Source organism: Rhagoletis pomonella, unplaced genomic scaffold (assembly GCF_013731165.1).
Source record: "Rhagoletis pomonella isolate Grant_MI unplaced genomic scaffold, Rhpom_1.0 Rhpom_scaffold_00004, whole genome shotgun sequence".
Lineage (NCBI taxonomy): Eukaryota > Metazoa > Arthropoda > Insecta > Diptera > Tephritidae > Rhagoletis > Rhagoletis pomonella.
In genome coordinates, this window is record NW_023458558.1 from 45,947,834 (window position 1) to 45,964,604 (window position 16,771).

A 16,771-nucleotide genomic window follows, 5' to 3' on the forward strand; every position below is an offset into this window, starting at 1 on the left:
TTGTTTGTCAGCGATTTTTCTAGATTCCATCTTTTCTCCATTTTCAGTTTCTGGATTTAAAGTTTGGCGTAAAGTGTTTACACATATTTTTTGCATTACTTTAAAACTCGGAGCGGTAAAAATAAAAACTACTTTACAAATACGCCACATGCAAATTCATGACAGATACGAACATATGAGGAGTTTATGGTGAAGAGAATGTAAATAACGCCAGCGCTCGGAGTGTTTAAAGATATGACTCTTCAGAGCGAGAGAGGGCTTTGATGGCTTTACGATCTCGTTTTTTTTAACTTGCAAGCTCATTATTTTAATTATTTATTATTATTTTTTTTATTTTATTTCTATTTTTTTCCACTCCGAATTTAGTTTTGGAACTTACCCACGATGCAAATTTACATCGGTAGATCTAATCTTCACATTTCACCAGTAAAGTTTTGAAAGGGGTTTACGAGAAAACAAAAAGGTTTAGGAACCTCTGTTATAGAGTGTGGTCGTACACTATGTCTCTCTATTTTCTTTAAAAGTAAAAAAATTATTATTTAGTAAAATTTTATAGTACATGTCCACTGTGCTAACTGTCAGTGTCAAATTTCATGCCTACACTGCGCAAACTCCACAGCTGTCAGCCATAAGTTTCAATGTCAAAGTATTCACTAATGGAATTTACATCTCACACAATACCAATCAGTTACTTCGAACGCCTGCTGCCATCAACTTGTCTCAAATACGGAAAAACAGTGAGTTAATCAGTGCACGGGAAGAAAAAAAAAGTAGGAAAGCATTGACCGCAAATGCACCTCCGCCACCAACTTATACAAGAGAACCAATAAAAATAAACACAGTAACAACTAGTGTAGGTTAACAAAGAAAACTTAGAAGGAAATGAAAAGAATAAATGTAGAACTAAAGAGTTTACAAATAGAAGTGAAATAAAACAATGGAAAAGTCAATGAAAAGAAAAATTCACTGTGCGAAAAATGTGCAAAGCCAACCCCACACAACTAAGGCAGAGACCACAGCTGCTTGCACAACATAACGAAATTGCAATACATAATCAGAAAATGTGCACACAAACATACTTCGCACTTACATACACACATGCATATGTATGCATATGTATATCGTTGATTCTCTGCAATAACGACACAACTTAGAATTCAAAAAATAAAACCCTTACTACTGTTAAGTGGCTCACGTGTCTAATCCTTGTTTAGTCCGTGTCGAATTCTAACCAAAGTTAGAAGTAAGAATTGCTAAAGTAAGTAGGAAGGATCAGACATGGTATATGGTACTCAGGGTTTTTATTTTTTATTTTTTTATTGAATTGTGCTGTTTTTGCAGAGGACCATAGATATGTATGTATGTATGTATATGCCTTAGCAAATTAAAAAAGCCACCCATATTCCACACCCTTCAATGGTTTAGATACCAAAGGTGCAACCCACTGAGTGAGTAGTTACGTGGAGGCCTACATATCCACATGTATGTATATGTACATAAGCATGTGTGTGTGTTTGTTTAGTGAAGAGAAACGATAAGGCGCGTGTACACATACACACTCATGTATAATACCATCGTTAGTTAGCCTTGATATTCTTGATGGACGGTTGCATGGTTCGTACGTTACTTGGTTTATTTGCAGTGAGGGACGTAACGGCACTAATGGTGTTTGCTTTTACTGCTCTGCAATACTACTCTACATGTGTTTATGCTCTGTGTTTGCATTTGTGCTAAAAACGTGTTGTCAGCTGAGGTCACAATAGTGCAACCATTCCTGACTGCAGCAGTGTTGCGTTACTTTTTTGTTTGGTAACTTCTTTTAAGTTTTAAATATTTCACACGAAAATAACTTTTGCTGTAGTGAAAAAAAAACAAACAGCATAAAATTATTAAAACTTGAAAAAATAATATGCTTCGGCGTGTTAAATAACCATGAATCGATCGATGTGCAAAAACAAGGACAAAAACCAAAAAAAAAAGCAATCATACCACAGATCTGTGTTACTCATCCGCCATAGCGTACTGCAAAAGACATTTCATTCCGCTGCTGCTCGCTTTTCCCCCGTTAAAAACAGCTTAGCTACTTGGTTATTATTGGAAATTTGGGAATTGGAAGATTTTGTTGCTTGTTACATTTTAAAAAGTGTGGCCACCTGTTTGAAAAGTCAAATTTAAGTAAATTATTTGCAAGCTATGTATAAGTGGCGTGGTGGTAAGCAGTACGCGATTCCACTCAGCAGGGCCTGGGTTCAAGCCCTGGCCAAAGCAACATCGCAAAAAAAATTTAGAAAAAAGGTCAATTTTTTTGTCTTAACAGCGGTCACCTTTTGGCGGGCAATGGCAAACCTCCGAGTGTATTTCTGCCATGAGAAACAGCTTTTCATCAAAATCAAATCGCTGTTCAGAGTCGGCGTATCACTGTAGGTCCCTCCCCTTCGTGTGACAACATCAAGGCGCACGCCTCATATAGGAGGAGAAGCTCGGCCAAATACTTACATATGTTTAAGCGCCAATCTATTATTATCGTCAAAAAGACAGACTTATTTAATGAAGAAGAAAACTTGTTTAATTTTAAATATAATTTTTTTTATACTTTTTTCGTATGCTATACATAGTTCTTCTGTTGGTTCCTTGAGGGGCCGTAACCATACGCAGGTGTCCACAGATCCGCAATGTTTTCTATACTAATTTTCCCTAGTGCTATGAGCACCTAAAAACTTAAATTTATTATAAATTTGCAATTGACACAGATTTGTTAAAAAAATATTTAGTCATTTGAGACTCAAAGCTAAAAATGTCAATAGGGAAAAACATTTCTTCTGTTAGTACAATTTCAAAGCTTTCTTGAAACTACTATATGTATTTAGCAGTTCCCTAACTACCGTACATTGCTGCTTAATTACAATTTTAATTCGCATAAACCCAATAAGAGTACGAACTTATGCGTCCTTGAAAATGTTATCACGCATTAGTTATGCAGAATTTTATTCTGCTCTTAACAGGCACGAGACACACTTATCTCTTGAAGCGACTACGACATAGATTAGCTAACTAAAGCACACACAGCTGGCTGGCATTAAGTATAGAGATTGTTTGTATGTCACAAAAGTGCGTTTGTGTGCCACAGATAAACTGTCAAGCCCTTAATCTGACTTCGTAGGTACTTGTCCTCCTTTTTAAAACATATCTACATTCATATGTACATTAGGGTGGTCCAAAATAAGTAAAGTCGTTATTTAAGGCGCTCACCCCCTACGTTTGATCTATATCGAAAAAATTTCGCATATATTTTTATTTTGAAATCAAAAAATATTTAAGACTAAAGATTTTTTATTTATCCCCCATTGCATTTTCGGGGGGTTTTGGCGGACTTAGAAAATATAGTTACTATGCAAAAATGATAAAAAAAATAATTGGGTTTTATTACTGGGAGTTTTCTGATCGAAAAATATTGATTTTTAAGAATTCTACACCATTTCTGCGAAAAATTGAGCTTCCCCATATAAAATACATGGTAAACCTTGAGTGCGTTGAGCGACCTCTAAATATTTTTTGATTTCGAAAATAGGAGTAAATTTGTTTTCCATATAGAATAATCCTAGTGGGTGAGAGCATAAAAATTCCGACTCTACTTTTTCACATGCATTTTTAGACCACCTAATGCACATATACAGCGTGCCAACGAATAACTTTTACACACATTTTTTTTTGAGAAATAAAAGGGTCCTTAATAGGTTTTGCGAAAAAAGTTATTTTCTTGTTAATTTTCCACAGATTTTACTTTAGTTGTATTAATTAGTTTTAAATTTTAATATTTGTTTACATTTGCCAGCAGTGTAAACTTTGAGTGAATAGTAATAGCAATAGCAAGTCTTTTTCAGGTGTATTTTCTCTTAGGCTTTGTATAAAAAAAAGACAATAAAAAAGAAAAACTATATAGGGTTGGCCTAATGAATGGCCGTCCTAGTCACCAGTTCCTAGTCTATTCTAGGGAAAAACTTAGCCTATGGTAACACAAGATATGGAATAAATTAACTGACGAAGACCTGCGTGCCGCTTGCGCTATTCTCTCAAAGTGTTTTCCGCTGGTAAACCCAAATAGAGGTTAAAATTTAAAAACTAATTAATAAAATTTAAGTGAAATCTGTGGAAAATGAACAATAAAATCCTCTTTTCCACAAAATCTATAAAGGACCATTTTATTTTTGAGGAAATCTTAGTAATAGTTGTTCGTCGCCACCCTGTATACAAAATGCAAGTAAGCAGTGCCACACTTTTTCATTCGAACTTACATACATACATTTAACTGCTCCTATGAATTCATATGTAAGCCGGTTATGTGTGCAGATTCTGTGTTTTAGGGTGGATGTATGTATGTACATATGCCGAATTCTGCTGACTTACAATAAAAGTTAGATTGCTATACTAGCAATAAATTGTTACTAAACAATCGAGAGTTAATTTAAAAAGTAAGTATGTTACAGCCAAAGCGCAGTGCGGGTGTTCAAACTAGCCTGGTTACCAGATTATCAGGTTATGTGGTTATATTTTGTATTCAGTTTACAACAATAAAATACACTACAGAATAATAATTTTCAACCACAAAACCTGTTAAACCACACTGCAATAGTTTCAAAATACTCCAGTACTAAAAATTTCAAAGACAATTCATCGATTTTGAAAAATCAAGAGAAAGAGAGAAAAGAGAGAAAACTCCCAGGGTGTTCCTGTTTAGAATCGGCCTGATAGTATCTGCATACCCATTGTTTTCATTTTTCACGTTGACGAAGAGTTTAACACGATTTATTATTCTATAAATAATCGTATGCAAGCCTAAAAAATGGTTACGATTGAAGATTAAAATAAAAAAATAAAAAACTTAAAAATTTTTTTTTTCAAATTTCTCGTTTGAAGTAATAAATTGTATCCGAAATTTTGCTTTTTCGAGCTCTGGGGAGGGCGATCGCCCTCATTCTGCCCGCTCAACTTGAACAGGCTGCACAACAAATATACAAAAATGGGTAAATTTTTAAACCTCTGAAATTATGGACGAAGTTAATGCTCGGGAGGTACAGATCTACAAACCGAATGCGCAGGTTATGTATATTACCCTGAGAGTGAAAGAGTCTATAAGCTTCAATCGAATACATTGTCCTCGGCGATGAGCTTTGCTGTAAATAGGTAAGCCTATTGCTAGATTATAATGTATAATAGAGGCAGGTCTAGAAGCACCTCGAGAGCTGCGGTTAGTGTGGCCCTTCGATAGGTGCAGTTTAGTAAAATGTTACTTTTCTTAGCTTTCTTGGCGTTAACGATTGGCACGAGATGAGGGGTGGTATTTTTAAACCGACCTCTGATTGGCATGGGATTAACGTCCGTGCACCGGACGCAATTGTATATCATTTAGATAGTGTTCTGTGATATAGAAACCTCCTCTATATCTGGAAACAACCTGGAGTACCTCTTTGTTCCCCATGGACTTCTCAATTTTCCTTGGGATATTCTGAAGTGTATTTACCTAATTAAGTAGTTCCAAGGGAGAATTAAGAATGTGATTGTTTTATTTTTTTAATTTAACTTAAGACTAAGTAACTATGTATGTCAGTACTTACATGTATGTGTAGCCGTCTGGCTTACTGGTTGTCTGACTTTTCGGTTTGCCAATAGAATTTTCCTTCCAAAAATTGCAATTTCCATATCATTTTCTGCAAGGATTTTCATTTCCTTCATTTACGATTACGTCGCAATTGCATGAACTGGGTCAAGATACAAATAAAAAACTCAAAAACAAAGAAAAGTGAGAAAGAGCCAGAAAAAACTAGGTATGTATTAGAAAGATAGTCGTGGCGACTGCTTTGGCACACACAGACTTTGTCAGCAACAACAATATTTATACAAACAAGTAACATAAAAGTGAGGCAAAAGATATGAGTAAAAGTTAAAATACGCAAAGTGCAGCCTACGGAAAACTTGAGAATCCATGGCAGAATATTTATTATGCTTTTATATTAGCTGAAATAATAAAAAAAAATATTTATGTAATACATAATAATTATGTATATACATATGAAATCCACATAAATACGGTTAAGCTTGGCTTTCATCTCTTGCACAGACATTTGCCAATTATTTGTGAAGGGTGGATAAAAAATCGCGCAGGAATTAAAACAGAAGGGGTCTTCTTTTTTTCCCCTAGAAAATGCTTTAACATCAAAAATACATTATACACCGTATTCTATCGTTCAATAAAATGTTGAATGGCTTTTCTAGTGATTTTCATGCAGCGCCCCGGACTGACCGCTAAATGTTTGTAAGACCTTAAAAGCGTTTTTCTTTAAATTGTTTTTTCCCATCCTTCCAGATACTGCTTCAAGAGCGCGCTACTATTTTTACAGTAGATTTGAAATTAGATTCTTTAGCGTAGGGAGCGAATATTCAAAAAAATTTCCGGACGTGTCTTTCTGGGCCATGAAATTTTTCTTCTTCGTCTTGAATTTCCTCGACCGAGTTTTTTTTATCCATCTTTTTTCGTATGCTCCGGTGATTTAGTTTTCAAATATTTTTGTTCCAGCTCTCAAGTTGCATGATAAGTGTCCGACCGTGGCATGTTTTCTCAAAAAAGCGAGTTTAACGATTTACTCTAACGCCGACATAATTTGTATTTTTATTCAATATAAAAAAGTTGTCTGCATTTACATACATATATGTACATATATTGAATAGCCTCTCCAAAAATAGTTCCCAATCCAAAAAAAAAAAAAATATATATAGAAATATATAGTCCCCGCCCTACCCTATGAAACCTTTTGTTTAGGTGACCTACAACACCTTTGCCTAAAGTTATACTAGTTACATCGGTTTTGTTATGTTTTGCCCATTTATAATTTATATTCAACAATTTAATTGCTCTCAACGCAAGTATTCAGCTATGATTTTGTAAACTCTAGCTAAAGAAAAGCGTTATTTCACAGGCTAATAGACGATAGTCTGCAGAGCCTACATATGGGCAGGTGCGACCGTCCCTCCAATAAATTTTCGGGCCAAGAGAATTAGTTATCAGTTGGATGACTTCTGTCACAGCTGCAGCAATTTAGTGAAATTCTAGAGAGAGCGAGAGTAGAACATTATCCATGTCACTGTCTCGCATTAACTTTGGCTTGCCGATATTCGTTCTCTCACTACTTTCTTGTGTGTCTGTCTGAATTAAGAGTAATGATTAATTGAGCAGCGATAATTTTGTGACCTTCATATTGAAGGACGAATTGGTGTCAAGTGGGAAAGTAGATTTATTGATGAACGAATTCGTTTGGTAAAATAAATTTACCCAGCGATTTTAGCTCTTTGCACTCCTTTGTGTTTGTTTTCTTGCTTTTCAAGGTCTACTGCAGCCGCGTAATTGAAAAACCTCTTCCACTCTTTTCGCCAATATATGCACCATTTAATGGTTTTCTTGTGCGCCAGTGTGTAGTTTTTTGACACTAGCCGCCAGAAATAATTTTCAATGCCAAATTTCTTAATTTTTTTTTTTTTGCTCTGAACTAAAATAAAAATGGTGCTACTCAGTGGCCTGTTATATAAAATACATACTTACATACCTATATATTTACAAACATGAACAAGAGCACTTTAATTGAGTGTGTATGCTACTTAAAACACAGAAACGCTGCAGGAAATCGGGCAGCAGCTCAAGCGTCACGGTACGAGCCTATTCGCAAAGGCTTTTAAGCTGGCACTGTCCTGTTGGTTATGGCGATGACGATTGACCCAATGCATTTTTATTTTTTTATGAATCTTAAAATAATATTATTTTTAACTTCAAATGCCACACAAGAACTTGTTTTCAACATCCAATCAACTGCTTCGTGATTCCTATGGGGCATATCAAGTGAAACTGCCTGAAAAAATACAAATGCATGTGTGTGCATGGCATTGCGATTTTACATACGTATGTATGTATGTATGCATACTGCATTTGTATGTATTTTCGCACTACTTAAAGCTTGCGTAAAAAAATAACATTGCATAATCTCAGGCGCTGTGACTGTGTACATACGCAACAAAACGCCCAAATAAATGCCAATAAATGTGATGTGAACAAAATAAATCAGTGCATTGAAATTATTGAATAAGGAAATAGTGGTTAATCAGCATACATATGTACATAGATAAGAGTGTTTAAATCGAGAATTTTCGAAGAAAAAAATGCAACGAGATGTAATGCACCATAAGCAAAAAACCATTCAGCGCTAACAAGCTTGGGAAGCTTGTCGAGGTTCCAGTAAAGCGACAAAAAATCAAAGATAGCGTTGCAATTTTGGATGGATCATGGGTAAATATAAAAGTTTCATTAATTGCATTTGTTTCTAATAACAGAATGTTAGCAGATTAATAATTTTTTAAATGAAATTTATGTACAGTAGTGCAAAAAAGAACAGTTTAGGAAACACAACTGCCAAAAGCTGCTTAGAGTGTATTTTATGCAAATAATAACTATTACATACTTGTGTCTATAACTATTTCTTTCTTACTTTTCTTGAAAATATTTACATACATAAATAATCATAAATAATAAATTTAATATTTTCAAGTAATTTTCTATACAACCCTAAAACACTCGAAAAAAAACTGTGAAAATGTTAAATGTTATAAAAAAACAACACACATAAACAAAATTGATACAGGTAAATTAACTTTCACATATTTACTCTAAAACGAAACTTTAGCTTTAATTAACGCAAACTAAAATGCCAATTGACTTAAGCCATTTCATTTCAACAGCATTCGATCTTTCATACATATGTCGGATATTCATTCACATCACATTTTCATTTCACAAATGTTGCATTTTAAAATTCATCAGCGTTTTTGTTTTGTTACTGGTTTTTAATAATTTTTAGCAGTTTTTGATATTGAAATCTGTCGCTCTTGAATCAATATTCGACAATGGGGTAGGTTGGCTTCCTTCATAGGTGGATGCGCACAATTAACCGTCCTTTGTGTTGTCATTATGAGAGGGAACGGATGCAAAGGAAAAGGAGAAGGCGTGGAGTCTAAGGGCTTGTGGTAGAAAAATGCTTCGTTCTCACACCAATAATTTCTATTCCTGAAAGTTCATCGGGAGTGAGATAGTAATGAGACGAGTGAATGTTTAAATCTTAAACCTTAAGCTAGCTAAGGCAGGGCAGCTGAGTAACAGATGTTGAGATGATTCCACCTTATCGTCTTTCATACATCGGCTCCAGTAGGCGCCTAAGGTGATATGAGCTTTTCCGCATGAATTTCCAAAAGATAAGGACCAGTTAGAACTTCCACCAATAAAGCTTTTAGGGGCTTCTTTTCTGCCATTGCTTAAACCGTGGCCAGAAGCAGCTAGCAAAATTGAATTCCAAAGCTTTCGCCCAACGTTCGCTGAATTCAATAAAAGCCCATCTACCCAGAAGCAAACCACATATAGCCAGTGAAGCCACTTTTATTTCCTAACTCGATGGAAATTCCTGCGATATTCGTGTGGCCTGGAACCCAAATAATCTTAATGGAGAAGTTATATATTGCGAGAAGTCAGGCCTTCTCCGATCGTTTTCGAGTAAATCATCAAAAAAGCGATGGACCCTGAGTGCCATATGACTATCAGAATGTTTCTAATAGTTACATAACATTCTTAAAATTTATTTGCAACCATTCCGTCTGCTGCTTCCTCTCCATCAAGCTTCGATCCATCGGTGAATAAGTTCTCAGCCCTATGATTCCTGATACTGCATCTCGCTACTTTTTTTCTGGTTGGGATGTGGGTGATGAAGGATCCACAATTTGGGTCGGAATGAGCTCGATGCTTTTTAGAACTCCGTTATGTCCCAAGCTGGAAGTGAGCTTAAAGCCCACGTTTTTCACCTAACTGCAGAATTCGCAGCGGCTGCTATGCCTCCTATATACAGGGTATCCTAGACCACCCGTCCAATCCCTTTAAAATACAGAGAAATGTTTTTTATTGAAAACCCCAAAATATGGCCCATCAAATCAAGGACTCTGTATCTTTTTTAGGTATTACCGACTTCCGGATTCCACTTTTTTAAATAACCAATAAAACGCGATATTTTGTAAATTTGATAAAAAGGAAACGCCTGCTCCAAGATGGGCTTGAAAAACTTAAATGTAGAGGGGGCTACCAGCGCTTGAAATGTTCATTTTTCACCAATTTCGAAATTTTGCGTAAAAGGATTTTCGATAACCAAGGTCATATTTTTTGCAGAAAAACAATGTGGTTTCTACACCAAAATTTAACGTTGAAAACGATGGAAAAGCTGTTTTTTTTTTAATATTACTTACGCCCCGCAATGTCGCATTTTTGAGATGGAAAATTAAAAAAAAAAAACGGGTTTTCTAATTTCACATTCTAATCAAACGAAGCAACTAGAGTTTTTTGGAGCCGGTATATATGCTTTGCGAACATTTATACGTCCTAAACATAATGGCGAAAGCTTCATATAAAAAATTATTATTTTGGACATTTTCGCAAGATATATTCATTTTAAGTTTGTTAATGAAAAAATGCAACTTCAACAGGGAAAAAATTTAAAAGTAAAAGATTTTTTCTAAATTATTTTGATTTGTGTTAAAGCCTGGTCCTTTACAAAAACAACAATCTATCAACGAGCTGATTGACAAATAAAGTTGTAAATCGTCAAATGAAAATGCGTAATACATAGTTTATTGATATGGTGTATGAGTAACATTCTTTCCTAGCCATATTTCATATGGACTTGCGATCGGTTTAACCCAATTCCGATCGAAACCGGAAATCGGTAATGCATACCACCAAAAGATAGCGCATACCTGTTTTGGTATGTCACATTTCCTGCGGTTTTTTAATCAAAAACATTTCCCTACATCTTAAAGGCGGTGGTCGGATTGTATTGGACACTCAGTACTTGGGCACAATGCTCAGTATTGCGTTAAGTGCTTTCCACTCTTTTCATCTGCATAACAATGGTTGCCTTGTCCCATACGCGCTACCAAACCCTCGGTGAGAGACCCAACCCTTACCAAATTTCTTTCTGACCCTTCTCAGGTAAGCTTGTAGTCAAAATCATGCTTTCACGTTCAGAGAGTGTTATTGGAAAGCTTACCACAGAGGAGGGTTGAATATTTGGAATTGCATATCTCCTTGTGAAAATAACAAGCTCGACTTTGTTAGCGGTTACGCCGAAGCGGTAGGTAAAAGCAAAGTTTTAAATTTAATTTACTTTAACTTTATTTCTTCGTACAGGGTGCCTTAGTAATTTCCTTTAGCTATAGGTGCTACATCGTCAGTATAGGCAGCAACCAGCTACCAGGTTGCCTTTCTTCAAAATTTTCACTTTTAAATTTCTTTAAATTTCATTAAATTTATTCCACGCACTATGCGCCGTATAAAAATATCTTCTGATTGCCTGCCTTGTATTACTCTTACTTTTTATTTCATTTTCTTATTTTATTGTATTTCTTATTAATAATTCACATTCACTGGAAATACCCCAAGCGATAGCGAGCGAAACCACCAACAAACCACACACACTTTACCTTAGGGGTTGAGTTTCATTTCTAAATACATATCTAGTCTTCACGCATGTCTATTCTATGCATTGTTTCTCTTTAAGAACTATCTATTATCTACTATGTACCAGTATTAATGTTAGATGTTCGTCTTAATATTCTTTTGTAATGCCAACGCATATATGCATATATATGTAGGCTATGTAGCGAAAACCCAGCAAAAGAGCCTACGCAAATTCGTAAACACATATTTACATACACACATATCCGTGTATACCAACATACTATATGTATGTATATGGATGTAATATGTACATTCCTACAACTGCGTACTAAACAGCTTCCTCACATAAAATGAACTTTTGTGTAGAAATATTGCTTGCGGCGAAGCAATTTTCGCCCACCCAAAAATTTTTAACACTCCTACATATGTATGTACTTATGTATGTGCAACTTCTTTTGAGCGTAGGTGCTATGTATATTATGTAAAATGTTGTTGCACTTTGTATTTAGATACTTTCTAGCAACTGTTGCATGTTCGCTTACCACGCATGCTTTATGTACGTTCATACTACATATTTTGTATCTACCATAATATCTAATCATATCTAATCATAAATATCATTTTTACACCCGAGGGCACTTGTGCACAAGGGTATTATAACTTTGTTCACATAAAGGTTGTTTGTAACAGGCAAAACGATTCGAGATAGATATGGACAAATGTATGTATACATAAATGATCCGAATAAAAAAGGAAATCGTTTAAGCGGTGACTGTCTGTCCGTCCGTCCGTCCGTCAGTCCATCTGTGCACACGATAACTCGAGTAAAAATTGAGATATCTTAAGGAAACTTAGTATATGTACTTCTTTTCAGCGTAGGACGGATGGTATTGAAAATGGGCAAAACCGAACGATAACCACAAGAACAGATCGAATAAAGAAACGGCCCCAAAACACTTACCTGCGGTGCGCCTGATTTTATTTCATATATTTAAGCACTCATTTCCAATCCCAACATAAAATCGTCTATCATTTACATAAGATTTAATAAGATAGAAAAAGGGGGCAGGTAAATATTTCTTTAATTTACATAGCAATCCGGGTTGCCAGACTTCATCAAATGCTTTTTGCGCATCAAGGAATGCCCCTGTTCAACATTCTTGTTGTTCTAGAGCTGACCTTATTTTATTATACACTCTATGGCATTGTCCAGGACTTCCGTGGTTTCTCCGAGATCCATGTATGTAACTCTGCGCTCGTAGGCAACGAGGTCGCTGACTAGTTGGTGCGAGAAGGATCCTTAACGGCCTTCTTAGAACCAGTACCATTTGGGGTCTTAATCAGTCCTCTTTGAAAACCATAATTACTGCGTGAGTACCTCTGAACGCAGTAAGTACTGGTAGGAGGTGTGGGCAATAGACAGGCAAAACTATTTGGCTACCCTTTAAATAGAGCTTATGTTATTTAAGTAAACCGAAATGCCATCACACTACTCGCCAGGTGTCTAACGCACTACAACCAACCATGTTTTCATATAAACCGAATGTTATTGGAGAATCGGAATGCCGGATGTGCCTCAAGGATGAGGAAACTTCCGAACACATTCCTTGTGACTGTCCAGCTTTGACAAGAAATTGATTGACTTACCTGAAAGCTGCTTTGTTAAAAGCCCTATAAATTAAGATTTGGCATATTGTAAAATACCTGCTTTGCTATAAATAATCAACATTAAGAAGGCTAAGGGTTCGTTTTGCGATTTGGAGCCATGTAGTTTGATGAAACTTTAGCGAGAAACTCGTTCATTGGGGTGAACGGCAGAACTTGGCGATGTCTGTCACACCACAAATCTAGTATCTAGTTTGTGATCCTTTATATGGCTGTTGTTCTTCTTGGATGGCGGTGATATCAGTCTTTTCGTTTTTAAGGAAATTAAGCAGCCGGGCAAGGACACCTTCTCCATTAAGCGTTCAGACATTCTCGGTTCTTGTCCTATAATAATAGTCCTTTAAACGTTTGACTCGGTTGTTATCAAAAGAAAAGAAGTTAATTAATAAAAAATATGAGTTTAAAAAACAACGAACATACGTGGCCTACTACACAGGGCCGTATCAAAGGTATCTCGCAGCTCTATCCGTTTAGCTACGCCGGATGTCATGCCGACACTACTCTATGGAATAGTATGTTTTTACATATTATAGAGTCCAAAATTTTAAGAATACTTAGGGCCGTTTTCTCAAATAGCTTTTAAAATTTATCTGGGCCTTGAACACAAATTTGGTTCTAAAAAATATGTTCGAAAGGCAAATAAATTTTAAAAGCTACTTTAGAAATCGGTACATAAAAATTTCAAAGATTTTCATTAAAGACTCTTAAATCAATCCTTAATGCTGAATTTTCACTGCGCATTAAATTACAAAGTTTTACATTAAAAAATTTTCATGTTATTAGGTTAAAAATAAAGTCATTTAGTTCATTTCCATATGACATTGTTTAAATCCCACAAATTTTTTAGCATTGCAATGCCCAGCAAAAACTCAGCATTAAAATCTTTCAGTTTTTTTTTTTTTTTTTTTTTAATGACGCAGGGAAACTCAAGTTTTAGCCATTGTTCATTAGCCATGGCTTTTGCTACGAAAAAATGTAGGTAAATTTATTTCTTCACGTAAACCGACAGAGAGATTTTAAAAAGTTCTTGAAATTTTTCTTGAGAGCTGGATAGAAAACTTCGTGCATAAATTCTAAGAATTTTCACATAAAACCAATCTAGGCACTTTTTCTTAGTTTTCTCCTCCGTCAATCCGCTTCGTTTTGAGACCATTCCTGAAGGTTATATTTTAAATTTTGTAAGCTCTTTTATTGAAAAATTACCCGTGAAAAACAGTTCTTAACAGAGTTTTTTGATGTTTGCATATAAATTTCTTATTTATTTCTACACTTAACTGAGTGCGTTTGACAGCATCTTGCCCTTAACATTAAGCGTCGCCAACTGAAAAAAAAACAGATTTATTTTTTTTTTAGTTTTTCCTACATTTTGCGTCAAAAAATTTTCGTTGCACAAGGGTTCATACGACAACAACAGCGTCAATATTAACATGATAACGACGATGACAGCTATGAAGAAAACGACAGCAACAATTGACGTCAAGACCAACATCTATTTGAATTTTTATGACAATTGGGTTGAAATTGAGATTTGCTTGTTAAATAATGCAGCTGGGTCACCGAATACATATGTACATATCTATGTATGTATTTACAAAAAAAAAGAACAAATCAAAATATGGTATTAAAAGAAAAATTACTTTCATTTTTGCCGCTGAAGGCCGCAGTGTTTGTTAGTCTTCAAAGTAAAAGGAAAATAAAATTTCTGCATAATATGTCGTCGCCATGGTTATTAAGCGGGCATATAAATTGTAGTATCCAAGCTATATTTGTATGCATAAGTAAACACAGATGGTGTAATTTACCTTTGAGCTTTTTAAGAAAAAATTGTTGAACCGTGTAACAAATTGGGGTGTCACCAAAACAAGCAAAAATATATACACAGTTACATAATTTGTTCTGCTTAAAATATGCGTGGAACTAGCGCAGATAAGTGGATCGCTATGGTAATAAGAAAATTTGCGTTTCGCTGCCGAATGGTAGGCGTTAATTGGTTTTTTGGGTTTTTTTTTATGAGTTTAAGACTTTTTTCCTTTTTAAGGAAGATAGCGATTGCAGTGACGGCTTTCTGAAACGCGGCCACGCAATTATCTTCTTCGTATATGCCCTGCAAAAAAATTTTGAATTATCCCTAGAGGCTAGCCACAACTATTTAGTCCCATCCGGATATTATTATTGTAGATCAATTAGTGTCGACTCAACTCTTACGGCTATATATAATTAGAGATCACTTAGATATTGCGAAAAACTTAGAGTTTCTTTAGAAGGAAAACGCTCCAAGTCAAATTTATTAGAGAGGTTGAATTTTTAGCGCACAATCCTTCCCTTGAAAAAATTGCATTTTTTATAACTAACACAAAAAAATGGGTGCAAAAAACAGCACTAAGACTACTTACCGTTCATTATACTGTTTTCTTGTTTGCTTTTATTCTGATTTCAATCTGCCAAATCTACAAATAAATCGGACAAGGTTGTTGGGTGGGAGCTCCTGCAATCTTCCCTCAACACATCGCTGTCAAAAGCCTCATACCTAATTCTTGCAAAGGCGAGGAAGGAGCACAAAAAGTATTCCGACGTCTCATCCTCCTCAAGGCAGAAAGCCTTCCCGCAATCACTGGGAGAAATATTCACCCAGTTTCAGACGGTGGGCTCGGAAGCCGGATGTCGAAGTGCTATTACTTGTTGCACGCCAGGAAATAGTACGTGGTCCAAGCCTTCTCTAGCCAATTGGTCAAATGCCTTAGTACCAAGTACTGGTCTGGCGTCCTGAGGAGAACAAATTCGTTATGTTGCCCAACATAGTTTAGTCGAGACTTGCATTGCCGAGCTATGTAGTTTGGAAGTAACTAGTGGCTTGACAAATGCCTTGGAGGCGTACTATCCTGCGACATTGATATTAAAGTATAATTCCCTGTGTTAGGCGCGACTGCTAACACCGGCCGCCTAAATGCAAGCTATGTACTGGTGCATGTACAAAAATTTCCTTTATGCACATGCACTTCTCAACTGTCATGTAATAAGACTTTCTAATTTTTAATTTGATGTAAGTATTCTTGGCCTAATCTGATGCATCCTCTGGACAATGCTTCCGGAGATTTTTGCCGACTCTGCATGGTTATGAACCAAATGGTAATAATTGATTACCACTGCCCACAGCACCTACCCACTACTTTTTGGTAGAATGAAAATTTTTTATACACAGGAATACATGCAAATTCATAGATTAAAGCAAACTAAAAAAAACTACTAATTATGAAAATAAAAAACAAATTAAACAACAAATTTGATACAAACCTCTGAATTGTTGGATTAAAATTACCTAAAGTACTTATAAAACAAAGCAAACCGAGTTGATCACAAATGGAGCCAGTTTAATATTAGCATCACATCGTTGTTGGATTTGCGGAACTTTTTTCCAAATAATGTAGGTAAAATAATAAATGAAAACTCGATTGTTCATCACTGAAACGCAGCTAAGAACTTTTTCTAATTAAACCATGTTCGAATCGTGGTATTTATCGGAGATCGCAGGTTTGCTTTTAGCGTTTATGCCCAAAATACAATAACGAAGTGGCA

The 16,771-nt window shown here is 35.5% G+C and overlaps 1 protein-coding gene across 4 annotated transcripts in view; it reads left to right on the top strand.

Moving 5' to 3' along the window:
- The first annotated feature begins 704 nt into the window (after positions 1 to 704).
- The window catches only part of LOC118737641 (titin), a 50,112-nt gene continuing 34,045 nt past the window's right edge, over positions 705 to 16,771 (top strand). For 3 of the 4 annotated variants that reach the window (XM_036468287.1, XM_036468290.1, XM_036468289.1), the window contains exons 1-2: positions 705 to 737; positions 8,033 to 8,329. In XM_036468287.1, the coding sequence (XP_036324180.1) occupies positions 8,326 to 8,329 (4 nt within the window). In that variant the 5' untranslated portion in view covers positions 705 to 737; positions 8,033 to 8,325. Of the gene's footprint in view, positions 738 to 8,005; positions 8,330 to 16,771 lie in introns of those variants that run through there. The other variant, XM_036468288.1, reaches the window with a different exon arrangement.